This window comes from Caloenas nicobarica, chromosome Z, assembly GCF_036013445.1.
Source record: "Caloenas nicobarica isolate bCalNic1 chromosome Z, bCalNic1.hap1, whole genome shotgun sequence".
Lineage (NCBI taxonomy): Eukaryota > Metazoa > Chordata > Aves > Columbiformes > Columbidae > Caloenas > Caloenas nicobarica.
In genome coordinates this window covers 71,350,970-71,374,492 of record NC_088284.1, presented here as the reverse complement: position 1 = coordinate 71,374,492, position 23,523 = coordinate 71,350,970, and the positions used below count along the sequence as shown (strand labels likewise).

At 39.5% G+C, this 23,523-nt stretch overlaps 1 protein-coding gene across 2 annotated transcripts; it reads right to left on the bottom strand.

The window, feature by feature from the left end:
• Positions 1 to 4,791: 4,791 nt before the first annotated feature.
• Positions 4,792 to 20,040, bottom strand: C9orf72 (C9orf72-SMCR8 complex subunit). Of its 2 annotated transcripts, XM_065656436.1 has the most exons (11): positions 20,006 to 20,040; positions 18,210 to 18,694; positions 15,073 to 15,132; positions 14,074 to 14,169; positions 13,340 to 13,404; positions 11,188 to 11,260; positions 8,651 to 8,767; positions 8,108 to 8,343; positions 7,536 to 7,593; positions 6,899 to 7,008; positions 4,792 to 6,816 (listed from the first exon to the last, which is right to left on the bottom strand). In XM_065656436.1, exons 2-11 carry the CDS (start codon positions 18,651 to 18,653, stop codon positions 6,630 to 6,632), a joined length of 1,446 nt encoding a protein of 481 aa, XP_065512508.1. In that variant the 5' UTR covers positions 18,654 to 18,694; positions 20,006 to 20,040; the 3' UTR covers positions 4,792 to 6,629. The 2 variants fall into 2 exon arrangements, with proteins under 2 accessions (XP_065512508.1, XP_065512509.1); XM_065656437.1 differs by lacking the exon at positions 15,073 to 15,132.
• Positions 20,041 to 23,523: the final 3,483 nt, after the last annotated feature.

Sequence of the window (23,523 nt, the reverse complement as noted above, 5' to 3'; positions counted from 1 at the left end):
CTCAGCCCTCCCCAGCATCCTTTTATTCTTCATCCTCCCCTTCAAAGTAGGCTTTGGCTCAGGTTCTCTGACATCCATGGATGACTCCTGTTTTTACCACTCCAAGTCCTCCTCCTTCCACCCAAGTCCTTTGTTTGCCCTGGAGTAAATGCTGCCTCTTGAGCACAGCTGTAACCACGCAGTTTGCTTTTGCTGTGTCATTGCTTTGTTCCTCCCGGATTCTTCCTCAAAATATTCTGTGAATTCTCTTTGCAAACAGAGAGCATTTGAAATCCCACCAGCAGCTCCTCAATTGGTTCGGTCACAGGCTCCACCGCCTGCAGCAAAGCTGTTTCCAGCAGCTGCCTGCAGATAGACAGGAGGTCTCTGTGCGCGGAGGGTGGCAGAGGATGGCTTTGTGACTGCTGGCACCCAAGTTATCTAAAAACCTCCTTTTCACAGCCCAAAAGAATCGATCTTTTATTGCAGAGCAGAATAACACTGTCTTGTGTTTCAGGAAAGAAGTAGCCCTGTTTGGCTAAAAGCAAAAATGTTTTCAGTCTCTGCACAATCAGGCTCTTCGGAGTTCAGACAAATGGCCTCAAGTGAAAAATACTTAGTTCTTTCCCACTTAAACTGTTGCAAGGCCATGGGGAGATTTCCCCCCTCCATAGGAAAACTGCTCCATCTTTCACTAACCTACATAGCCAAAAGGCAGAAAAGTGACAGGGGCGCAGGTATTATGTTTTGTTGTTGTTTTTCTTGTTTTGTTTTTTGGTTTTGTTTGTTTGGTTTTTTTCCTGAATGTATCATCACAAAGGTGACTGGAATGCTTCATTATGTTTTTGTCACATCTTCATAGTTTACCTATTATTTGTATATGTGTTATATCTATGTGAAAGTTTTGCCTGAAACACAGCTGTAAATACAGCTCAGATAGATCCTACAGTTATGTGGGCTGCAACTATCCTAAAAAACATTTAGAAATGTAGCTGCCTTTTTGTGAACAACTTGAAGGACAGTGAAAGGGTCTAAAGTACAATTCACGTTTTAGAGAGCCACCAAGGCAACTACCAGCTGGCATCAAAGAGTAACTTTATTTGATGGACTCACAGGAAATCAAACATCCATGAGTGCACTGCAGTCCAGACACGCTAACATCGTGGATCCCTGAACCATAACCACAAGCTCGTTTGGTGAGGTGCTGTGCTGCTCTGCCATGCTCCCGTACCCTGTAAGGAACCTAAAAAGTGCCTGTTTCCCTGTCCTGGAGGTCTCAGCCCTGAAAGGTGCCTCACGGCTTAATTCAGTTGGCTTCCTGCACATTTTGGAGCTCACAACCCCCTTGGCTTCGGCATACCAGACGTCCAGTGGAGCAGGCAGCCCCATAGCAGACAAGGTCCCATGGAGAACCTCTGTTAACCCACAGCAGATGTGTGAAAAACAAGTTATTCTGCTGCCCTGGTATGTAAACAGTCAGTGCATATGGTAAGAACCTGCTCATGCTTAATAGGAGCCAGGAAGGGGAATGGAGGCTGCGGTAATTATGTCTAGGAACTGAATAAGGTAAAGTAAGTCCGACCAGGCTGAACTGAACAACAGTAGGGGAACTTTGGGTTTCAAAGGCATTCACACCAAACTTTATTGTTGGTAAAGCCACATATGCCAAATATTGCCTAAGTGATATAGCAAACAGATATAGCAAAATTATGACCAATGGGGAAAAGCAATCAGGTGTGGGGTGCTGAGAGGAGTTTGGTGGGGGAAGGAAGATGTGTGTCTGTCAGATGTGGTGTGGGAGGAAATCGATTTGCAGCTCCACATTAATGTAATTCTAATTTGATTGCGATTATGTGTTTATGTTTCACTGGACTTCAAACCTATAATTAAGTTTCATAGTCAAGCCTAATACTCTGCATTGTTATTTAATTACAAGCTTGTATATCTGATTGCCTAGATCACTGGTAATTTTGCTGTCCTGCCTATTTCCTTCTAGTGTGATCATTAATCAACAAACATGTTAATCAGTTTGCATCAGCTGCCTCTTGAGTCTGCAGCCTGAAGCAGAAGTGTCAGACCTTGGCAGTAACAATGCTAAAAGCAGACTGAACCTAAAATGTTCCTCAGCCTGCCAGTGCCCAGTTATCTGCCAAAAACTGGCATGAAATTAATTACTTACTGTCCGTGTCCTTTGTACTCTGTGTGGTTTGTCTGTGCAGCTGCCCTTGGCTGCTAAAAACAACCCCAAATGCCAGAAGGTCCTTCCTCCAGAATCTAACTTATCAGAAATTATTTCCAAATTCTGCTGACACAGAGACAGGGCAGGGAACGCCAGCAGGAGACAAAGTGATGCAGGATTAATCTCCAGTGAATAGCAGCCTGAGACAGAAATCTCATCAAGGACAAACTGCTTTGCATCCCTATGGGTGAGTGTGGAAGGCTAAAACTGCAGTTTCATCAGTCAGCTACACTACTATTTTGGCAGAAATATTGAATTACAGTGTGTAGGGGCTGCAGTACTAAATTTCAATATTCCCTGGCCTGTAATTTCTTATGTTGCTGCTTCTACTGAAAACCAAAAGCCTGGCAACCATTAGTCATATTTAACTGAAGCTGGGAAAGACACTCTGTTGTACTATAATGGGACAATTTTCTAAATGGAAGAGAATCTGGCATTGAACTTAAAGTTCCACAAATTAGCTTTTGTTTTGGCTGTTGCAGATTTTCAAACATTTTTGCATATTGTTAGATACAGGTTGGGCATGAAGCTTCAGATGTTTGCCTTTGATATATCACTGCTTCACAGCATCAAGCTATTACTTTGACACTCAGTCAAAAATATCTTAAGTGATTTTATCTAATTACCCTTGCTTATTTGTCTATATTCCTCTTTCTTAAGTGTCTTTGCTTCCTTGCTACAGATAGATGTTTCTACAAAAAATCCTGCTTAGCCCTCATGTTTCAAGTAATGGATATGCTGCCATGTATTTTAACACGTGTGCTAGACCTTATGGATACCATATTCCTGATATCTAAACTTTTCTTTCTGGGATTCATATATTAGTGCACCCACACTTCCACCAGTGAATCCAGAGCCAGTTTTAGGCTCTTGCACACCTGTGCTCTAGCAGTAGACTACTCAGCCCCTGCTTTTACCTGTGCCATTGGCGATACCCAGAACTGACCAGACGATGCCATGAACAATGTTGATGGAAGGTGGCCATCAACATAAATAATATCCCCTGTTCTACACTTGTGAAAAAAAACAGTCATTTTATCACTGAAAGCAATGAGGTGGGTGAAACGTTATTCACTCTCAGTCAAGCCATACTGACAGTTCCCCATGACCTTCTTCTCCCTCATGTGGAAAGACACATGCTCCAAGAGGACACATGCCATGATCTTTCCAGGCACCTGAGTGAAACTGGTCAGCCTGCAGTTACCCCAGATTGTCATTTGGCCCTTTTCCAGTTGTCAGATACCTTCCTGCATCTACACAACAATAAATACAGGAACAAAAAAAGAAGAGAACCATTACCATTTGCCATTCCATGCTGTCTAAGCAGAAATTTCTCTTTCCACTGATCTTTTGCTATGAAAAGCTGCCCTGTGCTAATTGAAGGTTAAAAGTTCTTGCAGGGTAGTTCTATGATTTTAGTTAGAACTGAATTCAGACTTACTCAATGGTCATTGTCAGGATGGTGTCCTTTTTCATACTTCTGAACTTTAACTGAAGTCTTTTATGTTTGAAACCTCTGCACACGCATATGAACAGCATGGCTTTGACAAGTGAGATAATTGTCACATGAAGAACACTGTAAATAAGGACATGTTACTATGGTGTTTCCTTGGTGCTTCGCCCAAGCAGGAGGCATAACAGTGTGTGATTTTAAGTCAGGACAGGGGAAAACACAACTATCTTCTATTCACGTGCAAAACCTACTCTGCATACTAATGCACATGGTTTAAGCTTCTTTACTGTTGAAGAGAGGACTAAGTATGTTCTTTGTAGGCTCTGATTAGACAATAGAGGTGAGGGACATGCCTGTATGAGATAGCCCTCATATTTTGGACCACTTTGCTTTGTCTTCACAGATCTGAGAATACAAAATCTTTCTAACACGTTTTTCCAGTAGCCAATGGAGTGTAGATGTCCTGGCACTCAGTATTGGTGTATCGTACTGATGGCTTAGGGATAAGAACATTATCAAAATACCCACTTTGCTCTGGAATAAAACTGACATTACAACACATTGATATATAGACTGGGAATATCCTCTGCAGTCTTAACAAACAAGACATTCCAGTAGATGTCTTTCTGTGCTACCTTCATAGGTGTGTAAGGACTGGGAATCATGTTCAGGAAAAATGCTGTAAACCACTACTCCCCTTTCAAATCCCACTGGAAGAAATAAACTTACCCTATTCTTTTAACTGCAAGGAATTAAATTCCTGAAGAAATGTATTCACTGATGGTTAAATAGAAGTGAACTCCTTAAACACTTCTGAATTCTCACATATGGAGGTAAAACTTTCCGAAAGTTAAGGCTAAATTCTTATTTGAGCAAATCAGGTGCATAGCAAGTCACACCTGTCTCAGCTAGAAATGCATAAGTCCTTAACAGAAATGGAGAAATTAAACAACATGACTTTCTATCACTGACAGTCTGTGATTCATCATCTCAGCATAATTTTTAATTTAATAAGAAGGAAAAAAGATTCTTTTTATTTCAAAGGATAAACAATTATTATGTCAGATACAGAACAGAAATTCTAGGAAAAAAATGAGCAGCAATTAAAGTCAAAAGTGTGTATGAATTTTATTAGAATACTTTGATTCCTGAGCAAGGTTTACAACACAACATGCAGATGCATTTAATAATTTACTTCACCATACATTCTGCACTTGTGACAATTGTGCAATAAAAGTAGCAATTGAGAAAGTTTCCAGGTTTTAGTAATTTCAAAAAGTGACACTGTCTTCAGTAAACAATCAGAGCTTTACCGTTACTAGTGTCAATGTTAAGTTTCCAATGCCTGTCAAGCTGAAGTAATTAATTTCAGCAGCACCTTTAGAACTCTTTAGACTTCAACATAACTTCTACATTAGAAGTTTCAGCAGTGTTCATTACATTTTTTTCACAATCTTAGACAGGAGAGTTAAAACTTAGCAGAATCAGGCTCTTTTCTAATGGATTAATTGAAAACACAGAAAGAAATAATAATGGTAGGAAGACAAACAGCATCTCAGCACAAGTAACTCAACCTAATTCTGACATCTTTTGATGAAGAGCTGAGCTCATCGCAAGCCTCCTACATACACGTAGAGCAAAAAAATGGCTCCACAAAATGTCATTACTTATTCAACCAGGTAACGCTGATGATGTTCATTCACAAAAATGAGTCAAACCTCAAAAAAATGGGTCTGGATTAACCTGACACTATATCACTCTACTTGCTACTGAGAAAGAAGGGTTGAGGCATACAAATAGAAGATGTGTATTTATTTTCAAGCAAAGCAAAGCTGGAGATGTGCTAAAATGAACTAAGAAGATTAACAAGATTATTGACTAGAATTCACTTAGTAAAATGCTAATCATATTAGTTCATAGCTGTGCTTATCTCTGAATTAAGGATTACCATAAGTATTAATGGCAATGTAAAAAAAAATAATACTGTTTTGTCTTTTAGTTTGGCTATTACCTTGGTGTTTTTTTGAGAAGGTCTAATACTTTAATCTGAACCTTATTCTATCTGACGATGGAAAAATTAGCAGCAGTTTACAGAGACAGAAAGACTGACAACTGCTGCTGAATGACACAAGTTTTCTGGTTTGTGTTTCAAAAGAGCTTGGTTATGCTGGATCACTGAACACTTCACTGCAGGATGGCTCAGCAATCTGTGAAAGAGTATCCTGGTTGGCACTTACATGCACAAAGCTGCTTAAATAATGACCCAGTTCCCATGCGCAGAGTGCTGTTATTTAAGCTGCTAATACTCAACAGTTTGCACACAAGAATAGCACTTTGTAGTATATTAAAAATCCCAAACACCTTTAAATGCTCTAAATGAAGGAACCTGTAGTGTTAAAAAGGGAGATGAGGGAAGATAATTTCAGATTTGTACCACATACATAAGAACAAACACTTTAAAAAACTCTTTGAAACTCTTGGAAGGCTCCCATTCCTAGAGAGGACGTATATATTGTTTTCTGTGGAAACACTAAAAATACTGACAAAGCAGAGAACAGGGGAAAACTGACACACACCTGAAGGAAGTCTCTGGGTAAAGAAAATTAAAACACTTCCCTTTATCATACACCACAACATGTTCAAATTTACAGCCCATATGGCAAAAGAACCTCTGCTAACATTTACTGTTAAAAAAAAACCCCAAACAAAACCCAAACCCCAAACCCCACAAACCACGAATAGAAAGAAATGGATTCATTAAAATCATGCTTGTCTAGCTAAGTTGATATTCCCTCTAACAATACCCTTTCCTGCTTCGGACAGACTGTAGTGTTACCACATTCCTAATGCTCCATCTTCAAACCAAGTCAATGATTGCCACAAGTGTGGTGGTCACATGGACAGATTTATTTTCGTGCCATGCAAGATGGCAATATTACATGTTAGCGGTGGAGAACTTTAAAATGTCATGAGCATATCACGTTCTTGTACACTAGTGTAGAACGGCCTCCCAAAGATAAAGGAATGTAGACCTGGCTTGATCTTCTCAGCCAAAGCCATTATTATGTTAAGATCGCCCTCTGCTGTTAAGTCAAGATCTATCTTTAAGCTACGAAGAGACTTAAAAGGTTTTTTTCCTTTTTGCCTGCAAGAAAATAAAAAAGGGTGTTGTAAAAAAGAACAAAGGAAGTTTCTCAAAGGCTGCTTTCTATTATCTGTTCACTTACGTGTCATCCTCTATGTATTTTATTAAAGTTAAGGCTTTTCTGTGAAGGACTAGAAGAAATTGTGCAAGGAAAGTACTCCTTAGAGACAAGCCAGGCTTCAGATGAAAGATCTGTTAAAAAATACACCAGAAAATTAAGTAGACATGGAAATTCAAGAATAATTTTAAGAATGTGGAATATAAAGAAACACTGCATACACACGTAACGTATCCTTAATTACAAGAAAGCAGGCATGTTAACAGCAGATTTGTAGATACACTCAACATTTCCTACTTGCTCAGATGCAATAAATTAAGCTGGCTTAGTATTCTGTTTGGATGAAGTATTATTTTCCCATTTAAAATGATGTGAAATTAAACCCAGTCAGGTAGCTTTCTCAGTACTGTAACTGTAGACACTGTTGCACAGCAACAGAAGATGTGGATTGTTTTCCATACATAGAAGGAGTTTCAGTATTATACTAATACTGCAAACAACACAAGTTTTTTTTTTTCTAGTTATGCAGAGTAGAATCATAGCACTAGCATGAAAAAGAGCTACTAAGCCAACCAACTAGCTATTCATATTAAATTATCTGTTACTAGGGTTCAAAGTACTGAACTTCAGCTCTTGTTCTTTCTGAAAAAGCAACGATTACCTGATCCAGGAAGGCTTTTACTAATGTATCTCGATGCAGGATATCTTGAAAGACATTTCTATAGAAAAGAAAGCAAACAAACGTGAGGTAATGCCATCAAGGACCATTAACTGTCCAGCAGTTGTGCATAGCAATAGCATTACTGTTTACAATCTGGCAGAAATTAAAAGCTAATTCAAAATTTTAGTGATTTATAATCTTGCTGTTTTTAAAGCCAAAGCAGAATTTTAAAGCAAAACTTTCAGATGAAATGAACTAAACCCAGGAAAGCAATTGGGCTGTGTCAAATACACTTAGCTCTGTTACACCCCTAATTAAAACAGGCAACAAACTTTAACATAACATTGTCAGAAGTTTCACTGTAAATGAATTTCAGGAATATTTAATGCAACAAAACTGCTGATGGAAGAGGTAAATTCCTCCAAAAGAAATGCAGCTACCAGAGCCGAAGGAGCTTCTTCAATGCCAAAAAACCTCATGTACTTTATTAGAAAGTACCCTTTATATTATACTACTTTACTCCGTTGTCCCAAATCAAATAACTCTGAGAGATGTGAGAGAGGAGTACATACAAATCAGGTGTGAAACTCTCATCTGTGTGGATAATATGATCTTGAGACATTTCTTCATCTGAATTAGCTCTCCAAAACGCTGTCAGCTCGGATCTCATGTATCGTCGTTGGTTATAGATGTGTTCATGACAAGGCGGCATCTGCTTCACTGTATTGACATCTACATCTATATGTGTAGTAGGATACGGGGCATACATTACTTGACGGAAGGGCAACACAAAGCTTCCTGTTGCATCCTGTTTTAGTGAAAAAATTATTCTTCTAGTTACTTTTTTTAAAAAAACAAAGCTATACTGGAAAAAAACAATATTAAAGCATTATGGCTACATTTTAAAACCCATTTGTTTAGACATCTTTTATCTGAAAGAACTGGTGGTTGTAGCCCAGTAAAAAGTCCTTCATACTGGATGATTCCCTTAATATAACAGTGAAAAGAGGTACTGAGATAACCTGTGTATTAATTACAGTATCGCATCATCTGCATACACGTGCATTAAAGAATGTTATTAAACTAAAGAACAGAACTTTCCTAAGCATACTTACTTTGAGTAAGCCTTGAACAAAAAGTCCTGATTCATATTTGAAAGACGACTCATTTCTACAGAGCCTGGAACACTTCCGCTCTGATGGTGTAAGAAACAGGCACAATGTTCTCACAATCTGCATTAAAAGAACAGTTTTGAAAAACATGAAAATGTAAGGAATGAACTGATCTTCAAATGCAATTTCTGACTAGGATGTATTAGGCATTTCAAATTATGAACAAAAAAGTTCATCATGCTTACTAGAAAAGCCAAAACCTTACCAAGGTCACAGAATAGTGACATGCTTCAATTATTAAGCTGTAAGCATATTACTCCAACTGTTTGACAAGTGAAGAAAAAAGTCCATTGCTTTTTGGCAAAGCTTTTTGGCAAACTCTACAGAATGAATCACTTTTGCCTTCTGCTATCTCTTCCTATTACATAAACATAGAATAAACTCATAAACATGAGTTACTGTGATTACTTTTCCAGCCTTTTAAGCCTCTTATTTTATTCATTCCATATTGAAACAGCAGCTATTGTCTCCAATCAGGCACAATTTCCTAAAAAAGTATCCACGCTTATTTCCTCAGTAATTTCCTCAAACTCTCCATTAAAAGCAACAAAGGTACTTCATTATTCATTTTCAAACTCCTGTGCTGCAACAGCTATGTGTAATCATCTCCAAATATAAACACATATTCCATTCTGCTCATCTTTCAGTCTTTATCTCTGGTGCCCTACCTGTGTCTGTAAAGTGTTTGAGAAGGCTCTATCCTTGCAAAATGCATTTATGCAATACCTAAAACAATGACAACCTAGATTCTGACTAATGCTTTTCACCACTTCGGCAAGATATAAAAATTGTGGGGATTTTTTTGTTGTTGTTTGTTGTTGTTTTTGTTGGTGGTGGTTTGTTTGGTTTTTTTTCAACTTTAAGGAAAGCTAAAGTATGCCATAAAGAAAGCAATTACTTCAGAACAATTGTACCATGACACAGAGCGCACACTGCTCATAAGAACTTGTATAGAATTTATGAAATTTACCCTGGATGTATCTTGAGATGACTTCTTCTAGACTGTTCTTTTCCTACAGTGTCTGAATCAAAGAGGTTTCTTAAAGCACTCAGCCGTGAGAGTAGCGAGGCAATTGATTTAGAGAAATACACTCTCACAAAGAAAACATTTTCTTAATTATTTGTCTCTGAATATTCTAACTGAAAATTAACATCAGTGTTTTTATTAGAAGTGATGGAGTAACACCCTAATTAAATGCAAGTCAAAGGGAAATGTCTCTGAATCAAACACTGATACATTGCACCACACTAAAAAAATATTCTTTAAGAAATATTTCAATGGACAGTAAACACAAGTGTATCTCTTCTAAGAATTGCTTTCAGTTCATCTGAAACTAGCACTCTGATGTAATCAAAAACCTGTATACAAAAAAATACTTAGAGAATTCTGAATAAGGAAATTGATTTTTTGATTTTCCTTTTGATTTTCCTTTCATATACTAGTAAGCTTAAAATAAGCATCAATAAACTCTCCATTTACAGCAAAATATCAGAGGAAAAGTAGTGCAGGTGATAGTTTCATATTGGTTCAAATTAAATATTTCATAACAACTTACAAGAAAGTTAAAAATAATAACAGCAGGAGGGAAAAATGTCTACCACAAAAATGTAATTGTTTTCTTGTTCTAAAATGATAGCTTCTAAGCTTTTTTCCTCCCAAATAGGCCATAATGATGTATATACTCTTCCCCATTAAGATGTAGAGCTACTACTGTTTACTGTTTCTAGACCTGAAAGCTCCTAAACATCATCCCTACTGTTGTCCTCCACCAAGTATGAGTGTTCTGTTGTTTTAAGACTCAGTTTTAGAGGTTTATATCTGTATTTTGCCTCTTTCTGGTTCTTCTGGAAAGCTGAGACAAACCTAATTTAAGATCTACCAGTTAAACTGTACACTACTTAAGTTTTAAACCGACTGAAGATGAAGTCAACACAACCACAGCTACGAAGAAAAAAAGTGATGGAATCATTTAAGGTTCTAGTAAGATCGCCTGTTTCAACATGTGTGACTACAGACTCAACAGCTTTGAGGTTCCACAAAACACAAACAGTTCATGATGCAGAAGTATATTTATTCCCCAGCGTAAGAGAAATTGCGCAGATGCTGATTTCTTAAGAGTACATGAAAATACCCATTGACAGAGCTGAACTGGGCAAGACAGTTCAGATCTCTTCAATTTGTACATTTTAGCTAACAAACCCAATTTTAAAAGCTCAGATGCATTTACTACTCATTTATATACTGTATCAATTAAATTAAATATAGCAGTTTTCTTATAATTGCCAGCATACAACTGATAAGACAATTTTCAGGCAGAATTATCAACTGCTAGATCAATCAGCTGAGGTAAGATAACCAGACAACAATATTCCATCCTTTTTCAACCTCAAGTATGTTTACAGATAAACCTTGTTCCAAATAACACACTAACACTCCTAATAATCAGTATTTAAGTTTGGTTTATTACAGAGTGCATTACCTTATTAACTTTTTCTGCACTGCTTCCTACAACTACAGAACAACCACAGGTCTGCAGGTGTGAACTAATTGCACTGCAAATGAAAAACAAACATAGGTTAATGCATTTAATCAGGCTTTTCAGATAACACAATTATCATCTTCATAAGAAGAATAAAGTGCTCCTAGTATAAATACAGGCCCATACATTTAAGGCCTGTACCCATAGGACCTCACACAGTTGTGTAGGTTACTGCTGAAATCCAGAAGTTCAGCAGTATCTACATTTTCATTTTGGTGAATAAAAAGACTGTCACTCACAACCTCCACACAGCAGTTACAGAGGAAACAAAAAACATCTACTGCTACTCTCTAACTGTATTACAGAATCTGTATAAAATGATTCATCTAAAGTAACAGAAGACATATTAAAAATGAAGGATTTACAAGCATCTTGAAAGATCAGTTCTATGGTTGTCCTCATTTTCTGAAACTGTAGATCAGTTTTGGGAGACTTGGCAGGAAAACTGTTCTACTCTTGATAGCTCTGTGGGCAAGAGAACGTCACAAGCTTGGGTCCCTCAGAATACACACAGGCATGCTGGAAGTTGAGTGATTTTGTCCTGTGAGTTGCCAGCAGCACAGATCTGATTTAGTTTATCTTAAGTTTAGAGGCTGCAGTAAATACACATACACTAACCTTGACAACTCTTGCTAACTTGTCCATAAGAAACTTCTGTTGAGGTTTCATATCCTCATCCTCTCTTTCTCTCTGCACTTTCTCAAACCAGCATCTGGCCCACAGCTTCAAAGAGTCTAGATACCCTAGAAAGTCTAGACACTGTTAAAAATTTTTCTTCAATATCTGTGAATATACAAAATAACCTTTCTGCTGTCTTACAGAAGGAGGTACTGTATGTGATTAACCGGTTCTAATAAACACCTCTAATAATAAAGACTAATAGCTATGCTCAGACTCTGAAATCTTACAGGTGGACTTTATATGGACCTGCTACGATTTATCTTATCAACTATATTCTAAGACCTAAATTTAAGGCTATCTGTACACTTACAAATTCTTCCTTTGGGGCAGAAATAGATGTTCAGTTTCATTTAGAAGTTACTGAGAAAATATGACTGCTTATTTTTTGGGTTGGTATTGTTGATATAGCAGGTTTTTTAGTTTAAACCAATGTTTATTCAATGACGTGTAAATCCATACAAGACTATATCTAGGACTTGAAATCTGAACCTAGATGAGCTGGTAAGCTTTGCAGGTAAGCTAGAAAGCAGATATTTGGACCCTTTATATTCTTTTCAGGACAAAACTTCCAGGGAGAAGTACCAAGAAGAGATAACCGCGACCCTACGGTCTACTACCTGCCCAATAAATCTCTATCCGGTATGAGAATAGCTCCTCATCAATGGTCTAGTTGTTTAGGATAACATATTCCATGATATTCACTTCATTATTTCTGAAATTCTCTATGGATCTAAATACTACAATACTGTGAATAATTAGTTAATTTAACACATGAATCTTGTAGTACTGAAAATGTACGTGACACTATATAAATAGATGGCACTAAGCACTACGTAAATAAATGCAGTTACACAAGAGATGTTCTGGAAAGTAACAGAACATAAATTAAAATCTATGAAATATGCTTTCCCACAGGAGGAGACCAAGTTGTATTCAAGTTAACTACTTCCACTTATACATCAAAAACAGGGAAAAAAAGATAAATACACAATTTAATGGTAAGCTTTCTATATGCCATACCTTTTTTAATGACTGTTATTCATAATTTATGGAGTAAACACAACCCATTTCATAAAAATGTAAGACTTTGACTTATATCCTCATAAAATTAAACATCAATATCAATGAAAAATCATATTTGATAGGAATTCTTATCAAGCAAATGACTCTGTGAAAACACAGTCTATAGAGATGCAGCTATTTGTCCAGAGCCATTCTTCTAAAGACAGCAACTTCTACAGCGCTTTATAGACAAAAATCTCAAAAAGTCAAATTATATGTCATCCTTCTCCCTCTTATAAAGAAAACTAATCTAACACATGTTCACATGCACACACACACAGACATATATATATGCACACACAAGTTTAAACCATTTTACTACAGCATAAATCAAAACTGAAATTCATACTTGAGGAGAAAGCCTTCATGGCAACTATCCCCAATGTCATCATCATTTAGCACTGTGTCACTTATCTGAAATGCAAGTAAATATAAACAAGGGTTAGACAAGGATCTGCAGCACCTTCCAATTAGTTGATTTTTGGTTTTAATGTTAGGTGGAAAATGTTTGGGAACTATTTAACCTAAGTTGCAAGACTGCCCAAAAAAGTACAACCTTAAAAAGACATTCTGACTTCATCCAAAGCATTTTGAAAATAAGAAAGTCACTTGATTATTAAACGTTCTTCACCAGTCACAAGTCAGATTGCTCCCAGTGCTTTTTTTTTCTATAACCTTGTACAGAATACTTTAAATTAGTGCATGTGAAATCACTTCTACTTCTTCCATGGGAACACTAAACCGTGCTGAAACAGCTATCAACATTAAAACCATTTACCTCTCCCTTCATTTTGTTGTGTATCAAATAGCCTTTCCACTCCACTCTTAAAAACAGTATCATCCTACGTGGTCAATTTTGCTAAGTGCTGACCATAACACCCACTGTTGGTACTGTTATATTTACCAAAGCAGAACAGTTGTGTTAAACTATTCCCTACACCACTTAGCAGAACTTGATGTGAAACAACTGGAGCGTACAAGAGTTCATGACAACTGTGGGGTTTTGCCTGCCAAGGAGAGAGTGCCAAACCAGAGTGCCAAAGTCGCTTTTTTATTCAGAATGCAAAGAACACAAGGACTTACATCTATTTCTTCTGGAACACTGTGTGATTTCATAGATGAAAGGAGTTCCATTACAGGAATAACTTCTCCTGTCAGCATTGGAATGATGCTCTGGCCCTGCGCAATAAATAAAACGCTTGAAGTAAAAGCACATTGTGCAATATTAGAAGTTACTACTAACATGAACTTGCAATATGACATGCACAACGTCTTTGACTTCTGATTGTTTGGAAGTGTGGTATGAGCAGAAATTGATGCAAAGGGTTCTTGGGCTTTGCTGATAATTATGAAGTGCATACATACATTTTGTTTCTCAACATCATGTCTAAAATGTATTTCCAGGGTCCTGTGCTAATTTTCACAATCACTTTGATTGGCCTCCACATGATGTATTTGGAGTGAGATAATTTGACCATACCTTATTAGGTGCAATCACTATTAAGCATTTTAGATCCAAGTCCGAAGTTTTAACAATGACAGGAAACCAAAACCAGGCATATTAGTTATTAACATACAAAATTACTTATTTATCTATCACAAGAAACTGAAGTCACAATTTCACATTTACAGTTTCAGAAATCAAATTCTTTTCACAGTCTTATCCATTATATCTCCAACCACATTCCAACATGACAGACTCCATATGTCTCTGTAACTCAAAAAGTTAATGACCTAGTGAAAACCCATCCTTGATAGGAGGCAAGCATGAATCTATGGAAGCTACTATGTTTACAGAGCTTCAGGTTCAAGTAAACGACTTTCATTTTCTGAAAGGTAATATTCTTCACAGATTTCCACTTTACCCATAAAGTGATGAAATATATTTTCCTTCAACTTGTTCACTGCTTCCATCATCCTATCTTCAGAAACTTTGCCTCCTGTGCATGGCAGGTCATCAGTCAGTCTAAAGTATCTTCCTGGATCCCAAAAATGAGAAGCAGCACCAACTTCTACAGTCACCAGATGCAGTCAAATAGTTTTGTGATGGTGTATCAGACACATCCACCAGACGGCCCTTACCTGATCCTCCATTCTCTCCGTGCCTTCCAAGACAATCTTCTGGAAATGTTCTTGCCTCTCCTGAGCAAGAGAAGCAGTTAAATATAAACGCTCTGGTATTTGTTTATATATGTATGCACACAACAGTCAAATGGTACAGTTTCTTCCCTGTGGAGTCATGCTTCTGAGATTCAAATTTCGATGTTCAAGTCTTTTTTTCTTTTACAGAGTTGACATTAGCAGGAAGTGATGTCATTTTAAACAGATCAATGCTCCCTGCTCTGCCCCCCACCAAATCTCTCACATGCCTGGGCAGGAGTAGCAGGAAAGGGAGGGTGTGATGACAACGACAAAACATTATGTTGCTTCATTACGTATCAAGAAAATGCCAAATGATCAGATTATGGTGCAGCATTCCACTCTACGTATGGATGTTTATTTTCAAATGGAAAAGGTACAGATTGATGGTTCCTGATGCAGCAAGAGAAAAATGAGGTCTTCAGAATGAGAAAAAAATAATTTGTTTGGGGAGAGCAGGAAAAACAGGATTTTTTTTTTTTCCACATCTTGAGACACTGACAAGTCTTCAAAACATTGTGCAGGAGACATGAGACTTCAAAACACACAAAACACAGTGTACAAGAGACTGGACAAAATTCTCCAAACAGACTCAGAAACAGCTGAGTAGCAAATGGCATTCAAAATACAACTTACAACAGAATCAAGTTATTATTCACAAAGATAATTCTGCATTAATCACTGGAACAATTAATACAACACACGAAAAATAGAAAATGCTGCAAGAACTAATGGTATCTTTTGCTAGATGCTGACAGGTTATTGCATTTTTATTGATTACTCATTAGTTTCCTGTGACCAAACTATAAAGTTGATCAACCTCAAGTGGAAAAAGAGTTTAAATGACTTTTTTTGAGCAGATGAATAGGGAACAAGCTACAATAACTCGTCCCAAAACTAATAAATCTTGTCTAACCATCTAAAAGAAGCGTCTGTGAAAAACAATTCTGGAATGAGGCAGATTCCTTCGGGGCACCTCCATCCTTGAGTTCAGTGTCAGTGAAGTAAGACATTCTTGACAATGAATATCCTTTGCTTTAAAAGAAGTCAGTCTTCATGAAGATAAAGCTCAATAAATGATATAAGCCACTTCGTTTTAGAAATACAACTGCTCAAAATTCTTAGACGAACATCTGGAACATAAAATTGAAATAGATAAAAGGGGTTTCTAATCCCATGTAGACAACTTGCTTAGAGTTGCTTGTCTTTCCTTGCCAAGCTGAATACCGTTCCATGTTTCTCCTAGTCCTTCAGTTCAGGTTTCGTCTCTTCTAAAGCCTAGCTGGAATTGTCTGGCTCTACACAGAACTCAAGAGAGCTGATATCGACATCCATGAGAAATTCCAGAACTGACAGATAGTTCTTTTCAGAAATGTCTTTGACTTTTTTTTCCCTGTTGTAGGCATAGTTGTTGAACTGCCCCAAAATGCAAACTATCAAATGAGCCTGTTTTAATTCAGCATTATCTTTATACAACTCATGCCTATAGTTTAATCTACATTTTCAAAGCAGCTTTCTCTCTTCAAAGGTAAAGTCTGTACAACTGTGGATATATGTGAGGATCTTTGATCTTCCTCAAAAAAACCAAAAACCCCAAACCAAAAAAACCCAACAAAAATAAGAAGAGAAAGACAATAAATGCCTATTTCAGAATGTATCACTGTCTTAGCTAAGCCAGTTGACCTATCTGATTCAAGAACATCTGAAAAAGAATGAAGAACTTAATGACTAATTTCTGAGGAAACTAGAAGAAAACATTTTTTTTTGTCATTCTCAAGGCCACTTGAATGCAATTTCTACTGTGGAAACATACAGATATGGATCAATGTCCAAAAAGAGAGAATATGTAGTATAGTTAAGAATGATGGACAATTCTTATTTGACCACTCACAAGTCAGTACAGAGGACAGTAAATGACAGAGAATCAATGTAATCAAGAACATGTGATAGCATTCACTTACGTCAAAAGCACTAATATCCAACAGGCTTTTAAAAGACTAGATTAGGAATGAAATATTTATGTTTCTACTATATTGAAAATGAACTTTATGTCATACCCTTTCTCTGAAAAATAAACCTCATAAGTGTCAAGAGCCAACCTGATGGAATACACTGCCAGCCACGACCAGGCAACATCAGCAAAAATCAATGGCGTTTGTTCATGTAGCAAAAAGGAAACACCACCACAAAAATTATCATTAGCTTATTATTTCTAGAATCTTAATTAATTCAGATAAGAGCTCTCAAAAAGGAAGTTTAAAGTATGTTGACTAGAGGTCTCAAAACAGAAGAGGAACAAAAACTTCATCAGACAAACATGACTCACCATACACATTAAAGCTGACAAGCAATCTACTGCTCTAAGACAACTCGTACTCCATGAAGACAATAGAGATTTTAATTTTTATTATTAGAATATTTATTTTAAAGAAAAATACATAACAATTTTCACTTAATAAGGAAATATCCATAATGTACCAAAGGCAAGAGTTAAAATTCTTCAGAAAAATTTAGCGTGTTTTCCTTTTCGAATTTTGAAAGTAGAAATATTTGGAGTAAAGTAGATGTATTTTCGTGGTTCTCCCATTACTTTTACACAATTTAACATGTGCCAAACTGTTCGTTTACACCTTTTTTTCTTTTTTTTTAAAATAAAACTGTGACAACGATAACATTGATTGCATCAGTTCTCCCTTCTGGACCTCAACAGTGGAAACAACGATTTGAAAACCAGCAAATTTACAGGTCTGCCTAGTTTAAATACACTAAATAACACAATTAAAGGCAACAATTTATACAAGATAAATGAAAAACTGTACAGGATATCAATTCCACCTAGATAGCCTGGTACAGGTTATATACTATTACCAGGATAAATTATGTGGCTAAAACGCCAGCCTTGAATTTTCTAACATATTGAATCACTTTTAACTTTCAAAATTGTGTACTTGTAAGAGAGGTCAGCTTCCTTGGATTTTTCATGGCTGGATTGCTACACAATAGGTGTCACAGAATCTTAATTCTTGCTTTTGCTCAAGACAACCTGGACAACTGTTTTTAGTGATAAACAATAAACCTACCTTATGCATCCATATTCTTCCTTTCCTTATAATATGTGTTAACCTATCCACGCACACTCTGTGAAGCGGCAGGTAGAAGCCAAGTTCACTTTGTGGAAGTATAATTGATAGTCCATATGTGCTTCTGTCCCCATTCCAGTTTCCATCAAAGATTAATGACACAATTATTACCCTTTTTTCTGCCAAGACGAAGAACTTCACATCTATTGCACCGCATTCTGCATTCCGGAGTATTTCTCCATTCAGGGTGTGGTTAGCAAGAAAAGTTATTTCACCATCACTGAGAAGTACCTGTTCTGTCTTTGGGGCCCAGATATGCCGCACTCGGGGGCCAAGAATATTGTCCCAGTAAGCAAAAGTGGCAGCTAACAAAGGTGATTCGCCATTCAAAGAGATCTCTGTTTTAGCAACTGCAGGAGATGGTGGTGGGCAAAGAGCTGACATGCCTGCTTCCTTCTCATGTATAACCAAAATGCTTACATTACCTAAAAAAAGTTTTCATAGAAAAGAAGAGAATTAGAGCAGCACTCATTAGTATCTTGTTACCAAATAAGAGTTCAAGAGACAACCTGACTTCTACACCTCAGATTTCACTGTAGACTTAATTCCAGAAGGAAGTAAGCATACTTACCACAAAATGAATGGTATGCTTTACAAACATTAGTCAGTCAGATCTCAAATACCCTCTACTCACTATATGAGTATGACAAGCCCGCATAACATTCAACTTGTGTAAGAAAACTGATGTACGATAAATGTATTCTTTACATCATGGTGACATGTAGTGTGTTGTGATACAGGACAAATGCTCAAAACTTTATGGAATGTATTGATGGAAAATTATTCATATTGTGTAGACACAAATCTTTGAACATTTTCCCTAGCTAGTTTCCAGCAACTCGACAACTTCTCCATTTTAATGGAGCTGCAGAAGATAACAGCAAGTTTCACCTTCCCTAAAAGTTATACTAGAGTCACATGAACACATTAAAAGAAAAAAAAAAAAGAACAAATTTAGCCAAAGATGGAAAACTATAAAGCCTAAAATGCTTTTATCTTGGCGAAACCTCACATGACCAGAACTCAGCCTTGCTCTCCTCTCTGCCCGCAGCACCCCACATGACAGCAGGGGACAACCCCCCATCAGAGGAGCGGCAGCTCTCATCTGACACAGCTGTAACCTGCCGGACCTCTGCCACTGCTTCACCTATGGCACTGCTTCCTTTCACGTTATCTTTTTTTTTTTTTTTTTCCGTACGAGAGTCCCTTGTGAGACAGTCCAGGCGCATTTCCTCACAGCAGGAGGACAGAGCACCCTTCTCTCCGCCTACCTTCTCAGGCCTGACTGCCCAGCACTAGGCCACCGTCTGCCAGCGGGGACCGCCCTGGATGGCAGCGGGGAAGCCGAGGCCGCTCGGGGCTCTCAATGTGACCACACGGTTTTCAGGGAAGACGACAGTAAGCGCGGGTCACCTCTGCCTCCTTACACCCCTGGGCTGACGAGAGATTTCCTCCCACCGCAGCCTTGCCAGGAGAGCCAGCCGCCGCCATCCCCGGCACCGGGACACAGCGCGACAGCCCGGAGGCAGAAGAGCCGCGTTCCCAGCCTGGATCAGGCCCGTCTCGCACCGTCCAGGTCTGCTCTGAACTTCGGGAAGGACCCACCTCTCGGGAAGGCAGTTGAGAGACCAGCTAGGAGGAGGCTCAACTCCTTCCCTCCCCGACGACGACAGCCCGGGAGCACAAAACTCAACGCCCCCCACAACCCCGCCGCCCCGGCCCCGCGCCCGCCTCACCTGCGCACCAGCTGCCGCCCCGCGCATGCGCCACCGCCCTCCCGCCTGCCCACACAGCGCGGGCCTCAGCAGCGCTGCCGCGCAGGCGCGGCCTCTCCCCCCAAGCCCTCGGCGGGGGCGGGTGGTGCCGGCGCCTCCCCGGGAGATCGGCGGGCGGGGAGATGCGCCGCCGGGCCGATGGCAGCGCTGGCCGATGGCAGCGCTGGCCGATGGCAGCGCTGGCCGATGGCAGCGCTGGCCGATGGCAGCGCTGGCCGATGGCAGCGCTGGCCGATGGCAGCGCTGGCCGATGGCAGCGGGGAGGCGGTGTTACCTCATGGGCGGTGGAGGAAAAATGGCGGCCGGGGGCGCGGCCTGCAGGGGAGCGGGTCGGTGCTGCGGCGGCGGGGCGGGCAGTGCCGGTGTGACGAGGAAGGAGCGGGGCGAGCAGGCCGGGTGTGAACAACACAAACCAGCCCCAGGGCTGGCAGGAAAACGAAGTGCAGCTTGTGAAGGAAGCCGGGAGAAGCCCCAGCTGCAGGGACCTGGGGAATGTGCATGGTACCAGGTGCATCGTTTCATGCAGGGGCTTTTAAGCTTAAAATAGGAAGTTGACAGAATTAGGTTACCGTCCAAACATACTGTGTGCAAAACGGCAAAGATGCCCTTGTTTGAGCTTCATTTAGTTTTGCAGGTGTACAGTAAGTACCTTCACATCCCATTACTTCAGTCCAGTTTGGATGAAAATCACCGTAGTCAGTTACATGGAACAGGCATTTATTTATTTATAACCTAAAGGATGAGACCCCCCTGATGTAAGGACACAGCTCTCTTCCTGCGGTCTCTCTCCCTTCAGCCGTACCCTGAAGAGCTGTGTCTTAAGCAGCTTGAACAGACCCATAAAGAAGTCCCAACAGGGCACAACAAACTGAAGTGTGTTGTTTTGTTTTTTCGCGTCATGCCCTCCCAATTTAAGCACAAAAATCACCTTCAGCTAAAATTTGCATTTTAGATTAGTTTTGTTAATGATTTTTAAAACAAATTCTGAGAAGTGGAGCTCAAATAAAACTAAGTGACTACACAGAAGTTAAGTAATTATAACACAAGAGGTTGGAGGAACACCGGAATTAAACTCTAGTTTTGAAAGTTGCTGATATTTATAATTTGCTGAATTCAAAGAATAGGTATTAAAGTCAGTGTAATTTCACTACTAACCTCTTGTCTAAATGTAAATTTATGCAGTTTATAAACACTTTTTATGCATTTAGCTTACATTTGAACAGTGAAGATGAATGTAAACTACTTCTCATGGTGTTGTAGACACTAAGCTCTATGGTAAGAAAAGTGCATTGATATCAAATAATGGTGTGGGAAAAGTGGGCTTCAGGGATGGGGAGGTAGGGTTTATCTTTATTTTGTCACTGAATTGTCACATGGCCTTGCATAAGACACTTGGTGTGGCTGGCTGCAACAATTTTCCCATTAGAAACTGCTTTGAGAATTCTATGTTTAAAAGTAAATGACCATGTTATGTGCAAAGAAATATTAGCAGGAATTACAAATCCTTGCTTTTTTCTTGAAAAAGTAGATCAGTCTTTGTAATTGCTGCAGTGGTATTACTGGCAGAGAGATATTTCTACCTGTTGTAGCAATATTAATCATTGTCTTTATTTTTTTTCCTTTCAGTTTTTCATATTTTCTTCAGACAGAGGAGAGAGTAACAATCCCATTGCATATGAGTTGACAAGACTAACAACATTTCTGCAGGTGTCTTTTGTGAATGCATCAGAGAAGTGGTGACAGGCTGCAGTGTAAGCAGATTTTTTTTCCCCTGACAGAGAATACATCTGGCTATGAAGCCTGGTGCTGTACATCTGCAAATAAATTAATAGAGAGTGTGGAACACAGAGAAGATGAAAATGAGCTCAGGCTCTGAGCTGACACACAAACACATTTCAATTTTATTTATTTATTTATGCTCTTAGTTTGGCATCTTGAATCATCATCATGACTGATGTCATGCTTTGAAGTAAGGGAGTACGTAGGCAAAAAGGGAAAGGGATAAAACAGAATATAGTGGAATTCAGCTCTTCAGCCTAGTGGAGAAAGACCACAGAAACACAAGATATTGCCTAGCTATCCTGCCGCACTGAAACCATAGAATCATAGAATCATTTAGGTTGGAGAGACCCTCAGGATCATTGAGTCCAACCATAACCTAACTCTAGCACTAAACCATGTCTCTAAGAACCTCGTCTAAACGCCTTTTAAACCCCTCCAGGGACTGCGACTCCACCACTTCCCTGGGCAGCCTGTTCCAACACCTGACAACCCTTTTCTCTGAAGATTTTTTTCCTAATATCCAATCTAAACCTCTCTTGGTGCAACCTGAGGCCATTTCCTCTTGTCCTATCACTTGCTACTTGGGAGAAGAGACCAGCACCCTCCATGCTACAACGTCCTTTCAGGTACTTGTAGACAGCAATAAGATCTCCCCTCAGCCTCCTTTTCTCCAGGATAAACAGCCCCAGTTCCCTCAGCCACTCCTCATCAGACTTGTGCTCCAGACCCCTCACCAGCTTTGTCACCTCCTCTGAACTCTCTCCAGCACCTCAATGTCCTTCTTATGATGAGGGGCCCAAAACTGAACACAGGATTCAAGGTGCGACCTCACCAGTGCTGAGTACAGTGACACAATCACTTCTCCAGTCCTGCTGGCCACACTATTCCTGATACAAGGCAGGATGCTGTTGGCCTTTTTGGCCACCTGGGCACACTGCTGGCTCATGTTCAGCTGGCTGTCGGTCAACACCCCCAGATCCTTTTCTACCAGGCAGCTTTCCAGCCACTCTTCCCCAAGCCTGTAGCACTGCCTGGGGTTGTTGTGACCCAGGTGCAGGACATGGCACTTGGCCTTGTTAAACCTCAGACAGCTGGCCTCAGCCCCACGATCCAGCCAGTCCAGATCCCTCTGTATGGCCTTCCTACCCTCCAGCAGATCAACATTCCCACCCAACTTGGTGTCATCTGCAAATTTACTGAGGGTGCACTCAGTCCCCTTGTCCAGATCTTTGATAAAGAGATTAAACAGAACTGGCCTCAATACTGAGCCCTGGGGAACACCACTCGTGACCAGCCGCCAACTGGATTTGGCTCCGTTCACCACAACTCTTTGGGCCCAGCCCTCCAGCCAGTTCTTTATCCGCTGCAGAGTCCATCCGTCCAGGGCACGAGCTGCCAGCTTCTCCAGGAGGATGCTGTGGAATATGGTGTCAAAGGCTTTTCTGAAGTCTAAGTACACAACATCCACAGCCTTTCCCTCATCTACTAGGTGGATCACCTTGTTGTAGAAGGAGATCAGGTTGGTCAAACAGGACCTGCCTATCATAAACCTAAGTTGACTGGGCCTGATAACTTGGTTTTATTGTATGTGCTGTGTGATGTCTCTCGAGATGATCTGCTCCATGACCTTCCCCTGCACCGAGGTTAGACTGACAGGTCTGTAGTTCCCTGGATCCTCCGTTCAGCCCTTCTTGTAG